General features: G+C 49.2%; 1 protein-coding gene and 1 pseudogene across 2 annotated transcripts; both read left to right on the top strand.

Moving 5' to 3' along the window:
• Positions 1-286: 286 nt before the first annotated feature.
• Positions 287-2,320, top strand: SLC52A2 (solute carrier family 52 member 2). The gene is made up of 4 exons (XM_008069985.1): positions 287-544; positions 663-1,539; positions 1,634-1,757; positions 1,847-2,320. Exons 1-4 carry the CDS (start codon positions 415-417, stop codon positions 2,057-2,059), a joined length of 1,344 nt encoding a protein of 447 aa, XP_008068176.1. The 5' UTR covers positions 287-414; the 3' UTR covers positions 2,060-2,320.
• Positions 2,321-10,611: 8,291 nt separating this feature from the next.
• On the top strand, positions 10,612-11,149 carry LOC103272520 (annotated as a pseudogene). Its single transcript, XR_002482650.1, has one exon. The product of XR_002482650.1 is annotated as an MORN repeat-containing protein 2 pseudogene (transcript).
• Positions 11,150-15,963: the final 4,814 nt, after the last annotated feature.

Here is a 15,963-nt window from a genome sequence, read left to right as displayed (position 1 = left end):
GGGGTCCATTTGGGGGTGAGGGTGGTGGTGGTGGTTTTAGAAACTCCTGGTTCCTCGTGAGTAGGAAGATCAACGCGTTTCGTCATCCTCCCCTGAGGTCGCGGAGCCTTGGCCAGCTTCTAGGTTCTCTACTTGTCTGCGTTGCTGTGTCGTGGTCCCGACGCTGGCGGGCCGGAGCTACTTGGTACGTTTTAGCCTCTCCATCTTTCTCTCGCCAGGGATTCCTTCCAGTTCCCTTGGTTTTGGTAGTCTGACCCTATTCTTACTCCTGTTCTGTGTCCCTCATGCCTGTCTGTTTCTCTCAAGCTGCAGGAGGTCTTCAGTTCCCAGGAGAGCAGAGCATCTCAGGACCTAGGTGGGGAAAGACCTGGCTGTGACCTGGGCCCTGTCCTGCAGAGCCCAGCTTTGGGCTGAATGGCAGCACCCACACTGGGCCGCTTGGTGCTGACCCACCTGCTGGTGGCTCTCTTTGGCATGGGCTCATGGACTGCCATCAACGGCATCTGGGTGGAGCTGCCTGTGGTGGTAAAAGACCTTCCAGAGGGTGAGTGGGAGGGAAGTGTAGGGAAGAGCAGGGCAAATGTGCCCGGGAAGGTGGGCTGCAGCTGTTCTTTGTCCCTCAGCTATCGTGCCCCTGACATGACCTTCTCTCTCCCCTGCAGGTTGGAGCCTCCCCTCTTACTTGTCTGTGCTTGTGGCACTGGGGAACCTGGGTTTACTGGTGGTGACCATGTGGCGGCGGCTGGCCCCGGGCAAGGGCGAGCGGGTCCCCATCCAGGTGGTACAGGCACTAACTGTGGTGGGCACAGCCCTGCTGGCCCCTCTGTGGCGCCATGTGGCCCCAGTGGCAGGGCAACTTCATTCTATGGCCTTCCTAGTGCTTTCCTTCATGCTGGCACTGGCCTGCTGCGCCTCTAATGTCACTTTCTTGCCCTTTCTGAGCCACCTGCCACCTCCCTTCTTGCGGTCTTTCTTCTTGGGTCAGGGCCTCAGCGCCCTGCTGCCCTGTGTGCTGGCCCTAGCGCAGGGTGTGGGCCGCCTGGAGTGCCCACCAGCCCCCACCAACGGCACCCCTGGGCCCCCCCTCGACTTTCCTGAGCGTTTTCCCGCCAGCACCTTCTTCTGGGCACTGACCGCCCTTCTGGTCATCTCAGCTGCTGCCTTCCAAGGTCTCCTGTTGCTGTTGCCATCACTATCATCTGTACCCACAGGGGGCTCAGGGCCTGGCCTGCAGGTGGGAGCCCCAGGAACAGAGGAGGAAGAGGAGGAAGAAGAGGCCTCGCCACTGCAGGAGCCACCAAACCGGCCAGCAGGCTCCACCCCTGACCCAGACCCTAAAGCCTTTCAGCTGCTCTCAGCCCGCAGTGCCTGCCTATTGGGGCTGCTGGCCACCACCAACGCATTGACCAATGGGGTACTGCCTTCTGTGCAGAGCTTTTCCTGCTTGCCCTATGGACGCCTGGCCTACCACCTGTCTGTGGTGCTGGGCAGTGCTGCCAACCCCCTTGCCTGCTTCCTGGCCATGGGCATGCTGTGCAGGTACACAAGGGCCCCCAAGTCCCTTGGTGGGGGTGACTTAAAGGTGGGAGTTGTGTCCTAGCACAGTCAGCCCTGAGTTTCTTATCCCCTACAGTTCTCTGGCAGGGCTGGGTGCTCTCTCTCTGCTGGGCATGCTCTTTGGGGCCTACCTGATGGCACTGGCAATCCTGAGCCCCTGCCCGCCCCTGGTGGGCACCTCTGCAGGAGTGGTCCTTGTGGTGAGTACGGGAGGTACATGAGGTGGGAAGGGGGATTTGCCCTAGAGTAGGGGTATCTCATGCTTAGCTGTTGCTGCATCCTCTCTCAGGTGCTGTCATGGGTGCTGTGTCTGGGCGTGTTCTCATATGTGAAGGTGGCAGTCAGCTCCTTGCTGCATGGCGGGGGCCAGCTGGCACTGCTAGCAGCTGGCGTGGCCATCCAAGTGGGCTCCCTACTCGGTGCTGTTGCTATGTTCCCTCCCACCAGCATCTACTACGTGTTCCACAGCGGAAAGGACTGTGTGGACCTCTGTGGTCCCTGAGACTGGACAAGTGGGAACCTCACTCCACTCCCCCTGTCTTCACTTCAAGGTTACCACTGTGCCTGAGTGCCTACAGCCCAGGGATGTTCCCATATGAGCACGCTCAGGGACACCTGCACACTCCACAGGAGACCCTGGCTCTTGATAGTGCAAGTGGGATGCAAAGAGCAGGTCTGGAGCTAGAAACAAGTTGGGGCTTTGGGTTAAGGCCCTGGGCCTGGGACCTATGTGGGATTTGTACAATGAAATGTTTCTTTTCAATGAGTCTGCGTTGTTAATCTTTTGAGCACCTGTCTGTGCAGACATCTCCCTGAGCTGGAGCCATGGCCTGGCCTGTTCAGCAGGGGCTGCCTCTTCCCTGAGTCCTGGCATGGCTCTCCTGGGCGGGAGTTCAGCCACTCCAGGCTGGTCTCACAGATACTGGGGTCATGTCCTCTGGGGTCATGTCCCCACCATTGCTACTTGCAACTTCCCTGAGCCCCCAGGGCCCACACAGCAATGAGCCACAGTCATCAGAGACAGGCATTTGCCCAATGAGCAGCAGGGCCTTTTCCCAGCAGGGCCACTGCTCCACAAGCATTTCTGAAGGTCATGAGGGTCAGGCAGAATAGAGCTGTGACATGCTGAGTTTCCTGTCTGTCTTTGTGACCTGGGAGTGACTGCTTACCTGCAGGTCTTCTAGGAGTATCCTGCCTGGGAATTTACACCAGGGGTCTGGTTCAAGGTCCAGACACAAGAGAGGCTAGGTGAGGGGACTCAGAAGAGATGGAATTTAAGGTTCTAGCCCATCTTAGGACCCTTCAGCCTGAGAGCATTGCCCCCCTCTCCTGAGCCACCAACCTCTCTAGGTTCTAGTTCTTCCTGCAATCAAATCCCCAAAGATCCCAGACCCTTTCTTCAGGCTGACTTGGCTATAGCTGTCTTCTCTCTGGGCTGCTGGTAGATGGTCCCTGGGCCCCATGCTTGTTGACATCTGCAAGAAGTAGAGACTCAGCACTGACCATGGTGGGCAGTTCTTGGACTCCCAAGCCAAGGACTGAAGCCGCATGAAAAGAAACTTGGAAGAGACACCTGATCCAGGCGGGAGGGTGGCAAATTCAGAAGAGGATGTTTGGGGGAGGCTATGCCAGGGCAGGGGTCTTGGCTTCTGTGGCATTCTCTTCACTTTGTAGGCAAGTAAGGAGGAGAGGCAGGGTGCTGAGCTGTGATGCAGTGTGACTGGCCAGGCATCAAAGCCCTGTTCTCACAGGCAAGGAGCCACACTTCTGCAGAGGAGCCCCTGCAGCCATGAGGAGTGGGAGCAGGCACTTGGGGTGATGGTTCCTGCTCCTGCTGCTGGAGCTCAGCCTGTGATGGTTCCAGTCCCTGGATGCCCTTTCCAAACTTCAGAAACCTTCTGTCCTTGACTTGGCCTGCAAGTGGGCCTTTGAAGGACCTAGTCTTCCTCCTCTTTCAGCCTCCCTTCCCTTCTTGGCATGACCATCTGAGCAGAGGGGAATTCCGTGGCCTGGAAGGCCTCCCAGGCCTTGACCCCACAGCTCCATTAAGCAGGAGTGGGGCCAGCTCCCAGGTGGCTCAGACACAGACCAGCTCTGAGGGAAGAGGCCACTGCCGGGCCATAGCCTCCCAGGGTGCTGACAACCAGGAGGGCTGGGACAGAGGTAGCTTGATGAAGCTGCTTCCCTTTGTGCAGTGGGGGCTAGCAGATTGAGTGTGAACTTCAGAAGTCACCTGGTGAATAGAGAGAGATTCAGAGAAGAGGACTAGCACAGGACAAGATAGGCAGAGTTGGCAGCAGGGCTGGGCCAGTCCTTTCTGTAGGGCTCCTGGTCTCATGTACACCCTACTCACCTTCACCACTCTGCCCCCACACCCTGTCAACACTGATCATTGGAGCCTACCCGCTCCTGTCCACCCTGGACTGGAGGCTGGTGGAGCCACCTCCCAGCTTCTTCCTATCTTCCCTCTCATCAGGCAATGACCAAACACATTCATGGAACCTCTGCTCTGTGCCACGTGTGTGTTTGTGCAAAATGTACCAATTCCGAGAGCCACAGAGGACTCTATCTGACCCTGCAGGACATGCATGGTCTCCTGAAGAGAAAGGAGCTGGTGGCCTTGAGTCCTGGGACCGGGACTGGGGGTGAGCAATCTAAGGAAACCACTGCCCTTTGAAGTCTCCAGAAGCTTCCTGTCAGTGCCCTGTAGGAAACAGGCAGAGGTCAAAATAACAAAGGGAGGAAGATGCTGCAGGGCCAATTCTTCATGTTGCCCAGTGCTGAAGCCAGTCCCTTGGAAGGCAGGATAGCCCACAATGAGGGGCCTGCCTGGGTCAGGCCATCCACTGCCTCCAGCTGCACAGCGGATGGCCAGGGGCTCCCAGGTCCACAGTCCTGCCCAATGGGGTCTCAGATCTGGGGTTGGGGAGTTTGGAGGGGACTATAGGGAAGGCAGCTGCTGAGATAGGATCTAAGGCCCCTGGCTGTCCACAGAGGGCAGTCACCTGAGTTGAAGCAAAGTCTGAGCCCAAGGTTCACTGTTTGCTATTCCCAACAAGGAAAAGTCCCCTTAGTTTCCCGAAACTAGAAGGGCCAGCCAGGAAGTACTGCAATTCATAACCCACCACATGCAACCACCTTTCTCAGATGTGTGGTCATCTCATCTGAGATGATCCTATGGGTGCTGGGACAAGGCTCACCGTGCTTTAATTGAACAATTAATGGTAACAATTCTCAGCCTAGTGGAGTCCCTAGATGGCTGCAGGTGACACCTAGGTGAAAAAACAGGCCCTTTGATTTGGATCAACTCTGAGAATCTACTGCCTGATGCAAGGAGATCTCCCTTAAGGAGATCCCTCAATTCCACTGCCCTCCCTGTTTTGTGGTGCCAGAAAATGGGGTGTGGAGAGTGGCCCGGTCCCTGGGTAGGGAATGGGTACAAGTCGTTGGCAATTCCAGAATCAGGTCCCCTGGCCATGCCTGCCCCATCTTGGTAACGCTTACTGCCAACCCCTACGAGACTACTGGACTTCATTCACTCTAAGAACTGTCCTAATTTTCCTCACTGCAGCTTCCAGGGGACTCAAGGCCACTAGCGTTCTGGTGGGGTATGAATTGCAGCACCCCCAGACCTATGCCGGCTGCTCTGTGGCTGGGTGTATGAACAGCCTTCTGCCCATAGTGAGTGAACTGACGGCAGTGACCCCTATGGAATCAATCAGAGTACATACATCACTAGGTCCATTTTAGGGATATGAGTCTCCTTAAGACCTATAGGACAACCCCTTCAGGTCCCCTCCCACTGTGGGAGCTTTTCCATCCTCAATAAATCCTGCAAAAAACCTATAAAGGCTACTCTAAGCATTCAGGGAATCCACCTGAGCATGAAGGCACCCCAGAGGAAAGCAGAGCTGAGAGGTGGCAAGAGGCCTGATAATATCCTGAGGCCACTTGGATCCAGCTTGGCCTGAACAAGCCCACCTTGGGCTTGGGTCCTCAGGATCTGTCTTTCCAATCTGCCCAGTCCAGTTTCCAAAGTTAACAAGTTTTCTCAGTCCCAGACAGCCCCCTAGACCCCTAGGCCCTCATTTCCAATTTCACAGTGTTAGTCTCCATCTTCTTGTTCTCGGTCTGCATCCCCAGGCCCTGATTCCTCCTGTTTCCTGAATTTCCAACTTTCAGCCCTCATCCACATGCAAGTCCCCTGGTTTGCTTTAGCACCAACCCTGATGGCAACTTCCAAGAACTGAAGACCAGAACATCCCCTACCTCACCAGGCCAGAAACTGAGATGCTAGCACATGCTGGGCGAGTTCACTGATGGCTGAGTTTGCCTGACTGCTAGCGTGGTGGGCAGGGTGGGGAGGACAGTGGGTCTTTATTCAGAAAAATAGGGAACTGTGATGTTCTTCCTACTGAGATCCCTGAGAACCAGGCCCCATGGCACCACCTTAGTCAGGTAGCCACCTGCTTGGAAGAATGACCCCAGCCAGATCACCACATTCAGCATGGTGGATCCTCCAACCAGGTGAAGGCCAAGCTGTCAGGTATACTCTGGACTTTCCTGGAGAGCCCACTCTGGGGGTCTTATCTGGGTGGTCCAGCTGAGGAAGGCCTACCTGTTGCCCCACCTGGTCTGGTTCTTCCAAGAGTGCCAGATGCCCAGGGAACCTGGAAGTCAGGGAGTTACCCTGCCAAAGAACTTGAGGTGGGGGCCCAGGAGAGGGAGGGGACTTGGGGAATGTAACCAGGAGTTGCCAAGAGAATGATTAACTCTCCCCTTGACAAGAAAGGATGGACCAGTGCTAGGTGTCCAGGATCTGAGCCATCCCAGATGCTTTTTTTTTTTTTCATTTTTCATTTTAAAGATGTGGGGTACAATTCAGGGTTAGGTATACAAATGTTCATTATGCAGGTACCCCATCCCACATGTTTAAGGAGGGGATGGAGGGATTGGGTTTTACACTCCCTCAACTGTGACAGATAGAAACCAACTCATACCGGACTCTGTGGCTCAGCCTATAATCCCACGATTTGGGAGGCTGAGGTGAGTGGATTGCCTGAGCCCGCGGGTTCGAGACCCGCCTGGGCAACTTGGTGAGACTTCATCTCTACAATAAATAAAAAAATCAGCCAGGCGTGGTAGTGTTGTCTCTAATCCTGGCTACTTGGAAGGCTGAGGCAGAAGGATCGCCGGAGCCCAGCAGGTCGAGGCTGCGGTGGCCAGAAGCGGCCACTGCACTCCAGTCTGAGTCACAGAGTGAGACTCCAACTCAAAAAAAAAAAAAGAAAAAAAAAGGAAACCAACTCATATTTGCTTAAATAAGCAAGAAATGTGTGGGTCCACATAACTGGAAAGTTCAAGGAAACTAGGGGTACTTGGGGTATGGGAACTGGATGTAAAGAAAGTGTAGGCCGGACTTGGTGGTTCAGCACTTTGGGAGACCAAGGTGAGTGGATTGCCTGAGCCTGTGGGTTTGAGACCTGCCCGGGCAACTTGATTAGACCTCGTCTCTACAATAAATAAAAAATTAGCCGGGTGTCGTAGTGCACACCTGTAGTTCTGGCTACTTGGAAGGCTGAGGTGGAAGGATCGCCGGAGCCCAGCAGGTCGAGGCTGCGGTGACCGGGAGCGTGCCACTGCATTCCAGCCTGGGCAACAGAGTGAGACTCTAACAAAAAAAAAAAAAAAAAAAAAAATTTAAGACTGCAAATAAGCAAAGCACATTCAGCAAAGATGGAAAACTGCATAATTTAGAACACACCAAGGTATTTGATTCATGAGATTGGTACCTGCCATTGTCTATAAGATATTTTGTAGGTTTTGTATTTATAGATAACTAAATGACAATATTTTTATAATAAATATTCTTATAAAATAAATAATTATTTTCTTTCTTTAAAAAAATTTTTACCCGGGCTCGGTGGCTCAGCCTGTAATCCCGCGCCTTGGGAGGCTGAGGTGAGTGGATTGCCTGAGCTTGCGGGTTCGAGACCTGCCTGGGCAACTTGGCGAGACCTCATCTCAACAATAAATCAAAAATCAGCCGGGCGTGGTAGCGCATGCCTGTAATTCCAGCTACTCGGAAGGCTGAGGCAGAAGGATTGCCAGAGCCCAGCAGGTCAAGGCTGCGCTGCACTCCAGTCTGGGCGACAGAGTGAGGCACTCCAACTCAAAAAAAAAAAAAAATTTTTTTTTTTTTTTTGGCCAGGCACTGTGGCTCATGTCTATAATCCCAGCACTTTGGGAGGCCAAAGAGAGAGGATTGCTTAAATCCAGGAGCTTAAGATCAGCCTAGGCAACAGAAAGATATTGGCTCTACAAAAAAATTAAAAAATTAACCAGGTATGGCAGCATGTCCCTGTAATTCCAGCTACTCAGGAGGCTGAGGTGGGAGGATCGTCTGAGCCCAGGAATTTGAGGCTTCAGTGAACAATGATTGTGCCACAGCACTCCAGCCTGGGTAACAGAGCGAGACTCTGACTGAAAAAAAAAATAATAATATGTTGAACCAGGCATGGTGGCTCACTCCTGTAATCTCAGCACTTTGAAAGGCAAAGGTGAAAGGATTGCCTGAACTCAGAGGTGCGAGACCAGCCTGGGCAACCTGGCAAGACCTCGTCTCTACAGTAAATCAAAAAATTAGCCGGGCGTGGTAATGCACACCTGTGGTTCCAGCTAGTTGGAAGACTGAGGCAAAAGGATTGCCTGAGCCCAGCAGATCAAGGCTGCAGTGGCCATGAGCGTGTCACTGCACTCCAGCCTGGGTGACAGAGTGAGACTCTGATCCGCCCCTCCCCCACAAATAAACTGTTCAAGATAGTAAATGCAGGACTGTGACTCCATATTGCCATTTAGTATGCTTTGTATTATGGGATATAAAAACAAACCCCCGCCGGGCTTGGTGGCTCAACCTGTAATCCCGCGCCTTTGGGAGGCTGAGGTGAATGGATTGCCTGAGCCCATGGGTTCGAGACCCACCTGGGCAACTTGGCGAGACCTATCTCTACAATAAATCAAAAAAATCAGCTGGGCGTGGTAGCGCATGCCTGTAATTCCAGCTACTTGGAAGGCTGAGACAGAAGGATCTATCTCTACAATAAATCAAAAAAATCAGCTGGGCGTGGTAGCGCATGCCTGTAATTCCAGCTACTTGGAAGGCTGAGACAGAAGGATCTATCTCTACAATAAATCAAAAAAATCAGCTGGGCGTGGTAGCGCATGCCTGTAATTCCAGCTACTTGGAAGGCTGAGACAGAAGGATCGCAGGAGCCCAGCAGGTTGAGGCTGCGGTGGCCGGGAGCGGCCACTGCATTCCAGTCTGGGCGACAGAGTGAGACTCCAACTCAAAAAAAAAACAAAAAACAAAAAAAAAACCCTTCTATAGAATGTTAAACTGACACCCAAGACAGTCAAAGCCTCCTGTAATTCAATATCCCACACTGTTTTCTGGTTGTACCAAAACATAAACAACCAGCAAGTGATTTCACTTCTTTAAAAAAAAAGCAATTTGTGTTTAAAAAAAATAGGATGAGGTGGGATTCCTTCTTTCTTAAAAATGTTTCTAGCCAGGTGTGGTGGCTCATGCCTGTAATCCCAGGACTTTGGGAGGTAGAGGCGAGAGGATTGCCTGAGTTCAGAGATTCGAGACCAACCTGACCAACATGGTGAGACCTCGTCTCTTATAGTAAATCAAAAATTCGGCTGGGCATAGTGGCTCATGCCTGTAGTTCCAGTTACTTGGAAGGCTGAGGTGGAAGGATAGTCTGAGCCCAGCAGGTCAAGGCTGTGGTGGCCGTGATTGTGTCACTGCACTCCAGCCTGGGCGAAAGAGTGAGACTTGGACTCCAAAAAAATTTTAGAAAGTGTCTAGAGCTGGCTGAGCACAGTGGCTCATACCTGTACTTCCAGCAATTTGGGAGGCAGAAGTGAGAGGATTACCTGTGTCCAGGGTTTTGAGACCAGCCTGGGCAACTTGGCAAGACCTCATCTCTCCAATAAATAAAAAAAATTAGCCAGGCGTGTTAACATGCACCTGTGGTTCCAGCTACTTGGAAGACTGAGGTGGAAGGGTCACCTGAGCCCAGCAGGTCGAGTCTGCAGTGACCGTGAGCATGCCACTGCACTCTAGCCTGGGTGACAGAGTGAGATTCTGGGGGAAAAAAATGTTTCTATAGTTACTGAAAAACTTGCATTTACAAAATAGTTGACAAAAATATTCCCCTGGCTTGTACAAGAAGGGAGACGGGGACCACTGATAAGCCAGGGCATAGGCTATTAATCAGTTTTGGCTTCTTTCTTTCCTGCTTTGCTTCCACTTTTACAGGAGCAGTTTTAGCCAACAACTGTGCCAATCTTCTCTTGGGCTCTTCCTTCACTATTCCTTCAGCTTAACTGAACTTCCTCTTGGGCATCTTGATGGGGGTAGGGCACGTGCCAGGTGTCTGCAGGCTACAGTGCACCAAGAGCCTCTGTTAAACCAAAACCCACAGCAGGGGTCTGAGTTAGTAATTTTAAAATTTCCCATAAGAATAAAAATCCATGCTTCCATGACTTTAGTAATAAATTCTATCAGACATTTAAAGAATTAACCCCAACCCTTCATGAACTCTTCTGAGAAATAGAAGAGAAGGGCCCTATGTCCCAACTCATTCTATAAGATCATATTAGCCTCTTAGCAAAACCACACAAAGACATCACAAGACATGAAAACTACAAACCAATATTCCTTACCAATGTAGATGTGATTATCCTCAACAAAAGCCTACTAAACTGGAAGCAACAGGATATACAAAGGAGTATATATATTCTGAACAAGTAGAATTGCTCTCAGGAATGCAACGTTGTTTTATGATAGGAAAATCAATCAGCGCACTAGACCATATTTATATTAATAAAATAAAGGACAAAAGGTAATTGCTTCCGGGTGAGGGGCTCCTGGTCACCCTGGCAACTGAGTCACACTGGGCGCTTCACCTGTGCCTCATTCCCTCCAGGCCGCAGAGGTGGTGGCCCTGGAGGACTCGCAGAGTTGCGACAGTCTAACAGCTTCAGAAGTGTATAAGATAAGCGTTATATTTCCAAATGGAGACAAGTATGATGGTGACTGTCCAAGAACATCTTCTGGAATCTATGAGAGAAACGGAATGGGTAGCCACACCACTCTTAATGGGATTGTCTACATAGGAAGCTGGAAAGATGACAAGATGAATGGTTTTGGAAGACCTGAACATTTTACAGGAGCAGTATATGAAGGACAATTTAAGGATAATATGTTTCATGGATTGGGGACTTACACGTTCCCAACTGGGTCAAAGTGTACTGGAAATTTCAATGAAAATAGGGTGGAAGGTGAAGGGGAATATACTGACATCCAAGGACTGGAATGGAGTGGTAACTTTCATTTTTCAGCTGCCCCAGGCCTAAAACTCAAACTCCGCATATAGATGTTCTGCCCTGAAGTTTAAGTGGGTAATTGAAGCACTAGTTGTAAGATAAGCAAGGAAATCTGTTATTTGAAGTGACTTCATACACTACCTCTGTAGTGCCAGTTTGCCAATAAAACCATCACTCACTCAAAAAAAAAAAAAAGACAAAAGTAAAATCTCAATGTACTCAGAAAAAGAATTTGACAAAAGCTAAGCACAGTTTCATGACAAAAACTGTCAACAAACTAGGATTAGAAGAGAATTTCCTCAACCTGATAAGAGGCATCCATGAGAAACCCATAGTTAATATCATACTTAATGGTGAAAGACTTTGATAGTCTTTACCTTAAGATCAGAAACAAAGCAAGGATGTCTGTTCACTCTTCTATTCAGCATTCGTCCTCTCCAGGTCAATTAAGCAGAAATAATGAGTTAAATGTGCCCAAATGTGAAAAGAAGTAAAACTATCTCTATTCATAGATGACAAGACACTATGTATAAAGAAATTCCTAGGAATCCCCAAGACTATCAGAGCTAATAAATGAGTTCAACAAGGTTGCAAGATTCAAGATTCTGTACAAAAATCAATTGTATTTCTATATGCTAGTGATAAGTAACCTGAAAATCAAATTGAGAAAACAATTTTATTCACAAGAGTATAAAAAAAAAGAAATAAATTTATCAAAAGAAGTTCAAGCCAGGCACAGCAGCTCATGCTTGTATTCCCAGCACTTTGGGAGGCAGAGGTGAGAGGATTGCTTGAGCCCAAGAGTTCAAGACCAGCCTGGGCAACTTGGTGAGACCTCGTCTCTACAATAAAAAAAATTTTTAAAAAGCCGGGCATGGTGGCACACACCTATAGTTCCAGCTAGTTGGAAGACTGAGGCAGAAGGATTGCTGAGCCCAGCAGGTCGACACTGGAGTGGCTGTGAGCGTGCGACTGCACTCCAGCCTGGTCAACAGAGTGAGACTCCGACTTCAAAAAAAAAGAAGTTAAAGACTTGTACACTGAAAACTACATAACATTTTTTTTCTTTGAGTTGGAGTCTCACTATTTTGCCCAGATGAGTGCAGAGTACAGTGGCATGCTCCCGGCCACCACAGCCTCGACCTGCTGGGCTCTGGCAATCCTTCCACTTCAGCCTTCCAAGTAGCCGGAACTATTGGTACACACTACCATGCCTGGCTAATTTTTGATTTACTATAGAGATGAGGTCTTGCCAAGTTGCCCGGGCGGGTCTCAAACCCGCAGGCTCAGGCAATCCACTCACCTCAGCCTCCGGAAGTGCTGGGATTATAGGCTAAGCCACCGAGCCTGGCCTACATAACATTTTTTAAAAAGAAATTTGAAAAGTCCTAAGTAAATGGAAATACACCCCACACCCCGTGGATCAGTAAAATTAATATTATTAATATGGCAGTACCTCCCAAACTGATCTACAGATTCAAGAAACCTCTATTAAAATCCCAGCTGTATTTTTTAACAAATTAATAAGAAGATCCTAAAATTCATATTAAAATACAAGAGACTGGCTGAGCATGGTGACTCATGCCTGTAATCCCAACACTTTGGGAGACAGAGGCGAGAGGATTGCATGAGCTCAGGGATTTGAGACCAGCCTGGAAAACTTGGTGAAAACTTGTCTGTAAAATAAATCAAAAAAATTAGCCGGGCATGGTGGTGCATGCCTATAGTTTCAGGTACCTGGAAGACAGAGGGGGAAGGATCATCTGAACTCAGCAGGTCGAGGCTGCGGTGGCTGTGGGAGTGCCACTGCACTCCAAACTGGGCAACAGAGACTCTGACTAAAAACAAAACAAAACAAAACAACCCCAGGAGACCCAGAATAGCCAAACCAGTCTTTTAAAAGAATAAAATTGGAGCACTCACTGATTTCAAAACTTACGACATTAGCTACACTAATCCAGACGAGGTAACAGTGGGTACTGGTATAGGATAGACCCATAGATCAATAGAATTCCATTTCATTCTCAATCTATGGATTTAAAAGTCCAGAATAAAAATCCTTACATTTATGGTTACTTGATTTTTGACAAGGTACCAAAGCAATTCAATGTTGAAAGAATTTTTAGACAACTGGGTATCAACATGTAAAAGAATTAAGTAGAACCCCTCCATGATATCATATCTAGAAATTAACTCAGAATGGATTGTAGACCTAAATTTAAGAGTAAAAACTATAAAACTCTTGGAAGAAAATGTAGAAGCAAATCTTCATAATCTTGGATTAGACAATGATTTCTTAGATATAACACTAAAAGCGCAAGCAACAAAATAAAAAATAGATAAGTTGGATTTTATCAAAATTAAAACCTGTTAGGTCTGTGGGCTGAGCCAGTGCCAAAGGTATGCAAAGAATTGCATAGAAATCAGTTTAGAAAAGAATGTTTAGCCGAGCTCGGTGGCTCAGCCTGTAATCCCGCGCCTTTGGGAGGCTGAGGTGAGTGGATTGCCTGAGCCAGCGGGTTGGAGACTCACCTGGGCAACTTGGCGAAACCTCATCTCTACAATAAATCAAAAAATTAGCTGGGCGTGGTAGTGCACGCCTGTAGTTCCAGCTACTTGGAAGGCTGAGCGGAAGGATCGCCAGAGACCAGCAGGTCGAGGGTGCGGTGGCCGGGAGCGGGCACTGCACTCCAGTCTGGGCGACTGAGTGAGACTCCAACTCAAAAAAAAAGAAAGTTTATTTAGAAAGTAGATCAGAGAGAAAGGGTGGATCTACCTCTCCAAGATTGGAGAGGGGGGCAGATGCCTAAAGAAAGTTTGGGGCCGGGCTCGATGGTTCAATCTGTAATCCCAGCACTTTGGGAGGCTGAGGTGAGTGGATTACCTGAGCCTGCAGGTTCGAGACCCACCTGAGCAAGTTGGCGAGACCTCGTCCCTACAATATATCAAAAATTAGCTGGGTGTGGTAGCGCGCACTGTAGTTCCGGCTACTTGGAAGGATGAGGCGGAGGGATCGCTGGAGCCCAGCAAGTCGAGGCTGCAGTGGCCGGGAGCATGCCACTGCACTCCAGTCTGGGTGACAGAGTGAGGCTCCAACTCAAAAAAAGAAGTTGGTGGTGAATGTTTGAGGTTGAATGCTTTAAAGCATCTTTGGGGCTGGGCCCAGTGACTCAAGCCTGTAATCCCAGCACTTTGGGAGTCTGAGGCGAGAGGATTGCCTGTGTCCACAGGTTCAAGACAAGCTTGGGCAACTTGATGAGCCCTCATCTCTACAATAAATCAAAAAATTAGCCAGGCATGGTGGCGCATGCCTGAAGTTCCAGCTACTTGGAAGGTTGAGGTGGAAGGATCACCTGAACCCAGCAGGTTGAGTCTGTGGTGCCCCTGAGCAGCATGCCACTGTGCTCCAGCCTGAGTGACAGAGCAAGACTCTGACTCAAAAGAAAGAAAGGAGGGAGGGAGGGAGCGAGGGAGGGAAGAAGTTATGCCAGACCCATAATTTCTTTTGTGCTTCAAAAGACACTATCAAGAAAGTGAAAGGACAATCAATGGGATGGGATAAAAATATTTGCAAATCAGCTATCTGACAAGAGACTTGTATCCAGAATATAGAACATGAGATCACTATATTTTGTTTTTATTTTATTTTATTATTTTATTAATATATTTATTTATTTTGAACTAGACTCTCACTCTGTCGCCCAGACTGGAGTGCAGTGGTACACTTTCAGCCACCACAGCCTCAACCTGTTGGACTCAGGTGATCCTTCTACCTCAGCCTTCTAGTAGCTGGAACTACAGGCACATACCACCATGCCTGGCTAATTTTTTGATTTATTGTAGAGATGAGGTCTCGCCAAGTTGCCCAGGTTGGTCTCGAACCCATGGGCTCAGGCAATCCTCTTGCCATGGCCTCCCAAAGTGCTGGGATTATAGATGTGAGCCACCGCACCTGGCCAAGATCACTATTATCTGATTTTAGAACATTCTTGAACCCTTTAACTGTCACCCACCAGTACCCTTTCCCCATTACCCCCAACCATAGGTAACCACTATTCTATTTTCTATCTCTATGGTTTTGTCTGTTCTGAACATTTTGTATAAATGGAATCATAATAGTATGTGTTCTTTTGCAATTTGCTTCTTCCACTTCACATTAACTTTGAGAGACACATTCAGAACACAGTACACAAATCCAGTAAAAGTCTGTTTTCTTTTATACTAGAATATAATTGGAAAAATTGGTTATGCAACTGAGGCACTGCCCAGACTGTCACACTGGGAGTGTGGCTCATTAATCGGGAATGACCAGCTGCTGTTACAGAACTTGGGGTTGACGTTATGGAGGAGTGCCTACAAACCCTCCTGGTGACTGAATCCAGGTTTTGCAAGCAATCAGGGAGGTGACTTCCTGGCAGACCCAGGAAAACATAGAAATTCATTCTGTTATAGGTATTGTGTTTCTCATCTCTGGATAGTAAACAATAGAGGTCCAATCTGGTATTTCTTATGTTAATGAAAATGAGTGACTGAGGCAGGTGTCTCAATCAATTGAAGTTTATTGAGCCAGAGCTTGAGGGCACACCCGGGAAAACACATGAGTCACAGACCCATCTGTGGCTATTTTTGTCTGAAGAGATTCTCAGAAGGTTTAGTGTTTATTTTCCTTAAAAAGTGGGGAAGAGGCCAAGCATGGTGGCTCATGCCTAATCCCACTTTGGGAGGCCGAGGTGAGAGGATTGCCTGAGCCCAGGGGTTTGAGACCAGCCTGGGCAACTTGGCGAGACCTCATATCTACAATAAATAAAAAATTAGGCCGGACTCGGTGGCTCCGGACCGGGCTCTGTGGCTCAGCCTGTAATCACAGCGCTTTGGGAGGCCGAGGTGAGTGAATTGCCTGAGCCTGTGGGTTCGCGACCCGCATGGGCAACTTGGTGAGACCTCATCTCTACAATAAATCAAAAAAATTAGCCGGGCATGGTAGCGCGCACCTGTAGTTCCAGCTACTTG

The sequence above is a fragment of the Carlito syrichta genome, unplaced genomic scaffold (assembly GCF_000164805.1).
Source record: "Carlito syrichta isolate Samal-C Ts95f unplaced genomic scaffold, Tarsius_syrichta-2.0.1 Scaffold312719, whole genome shotgun sequence".
In the NCBI taxonomy this organism is placed as follows: domain Eukaryota; kingdom Metazoa; phylum Chordata; class Mammalia; order Primates; family Tarsiidae; genus Carlito; species Carlito syrichta.
The sequence above is the reverse complement of the archived record's forward strand: the minus strand, read 5'-3'. Positions and strand labels throughout refer to the sequence as shown.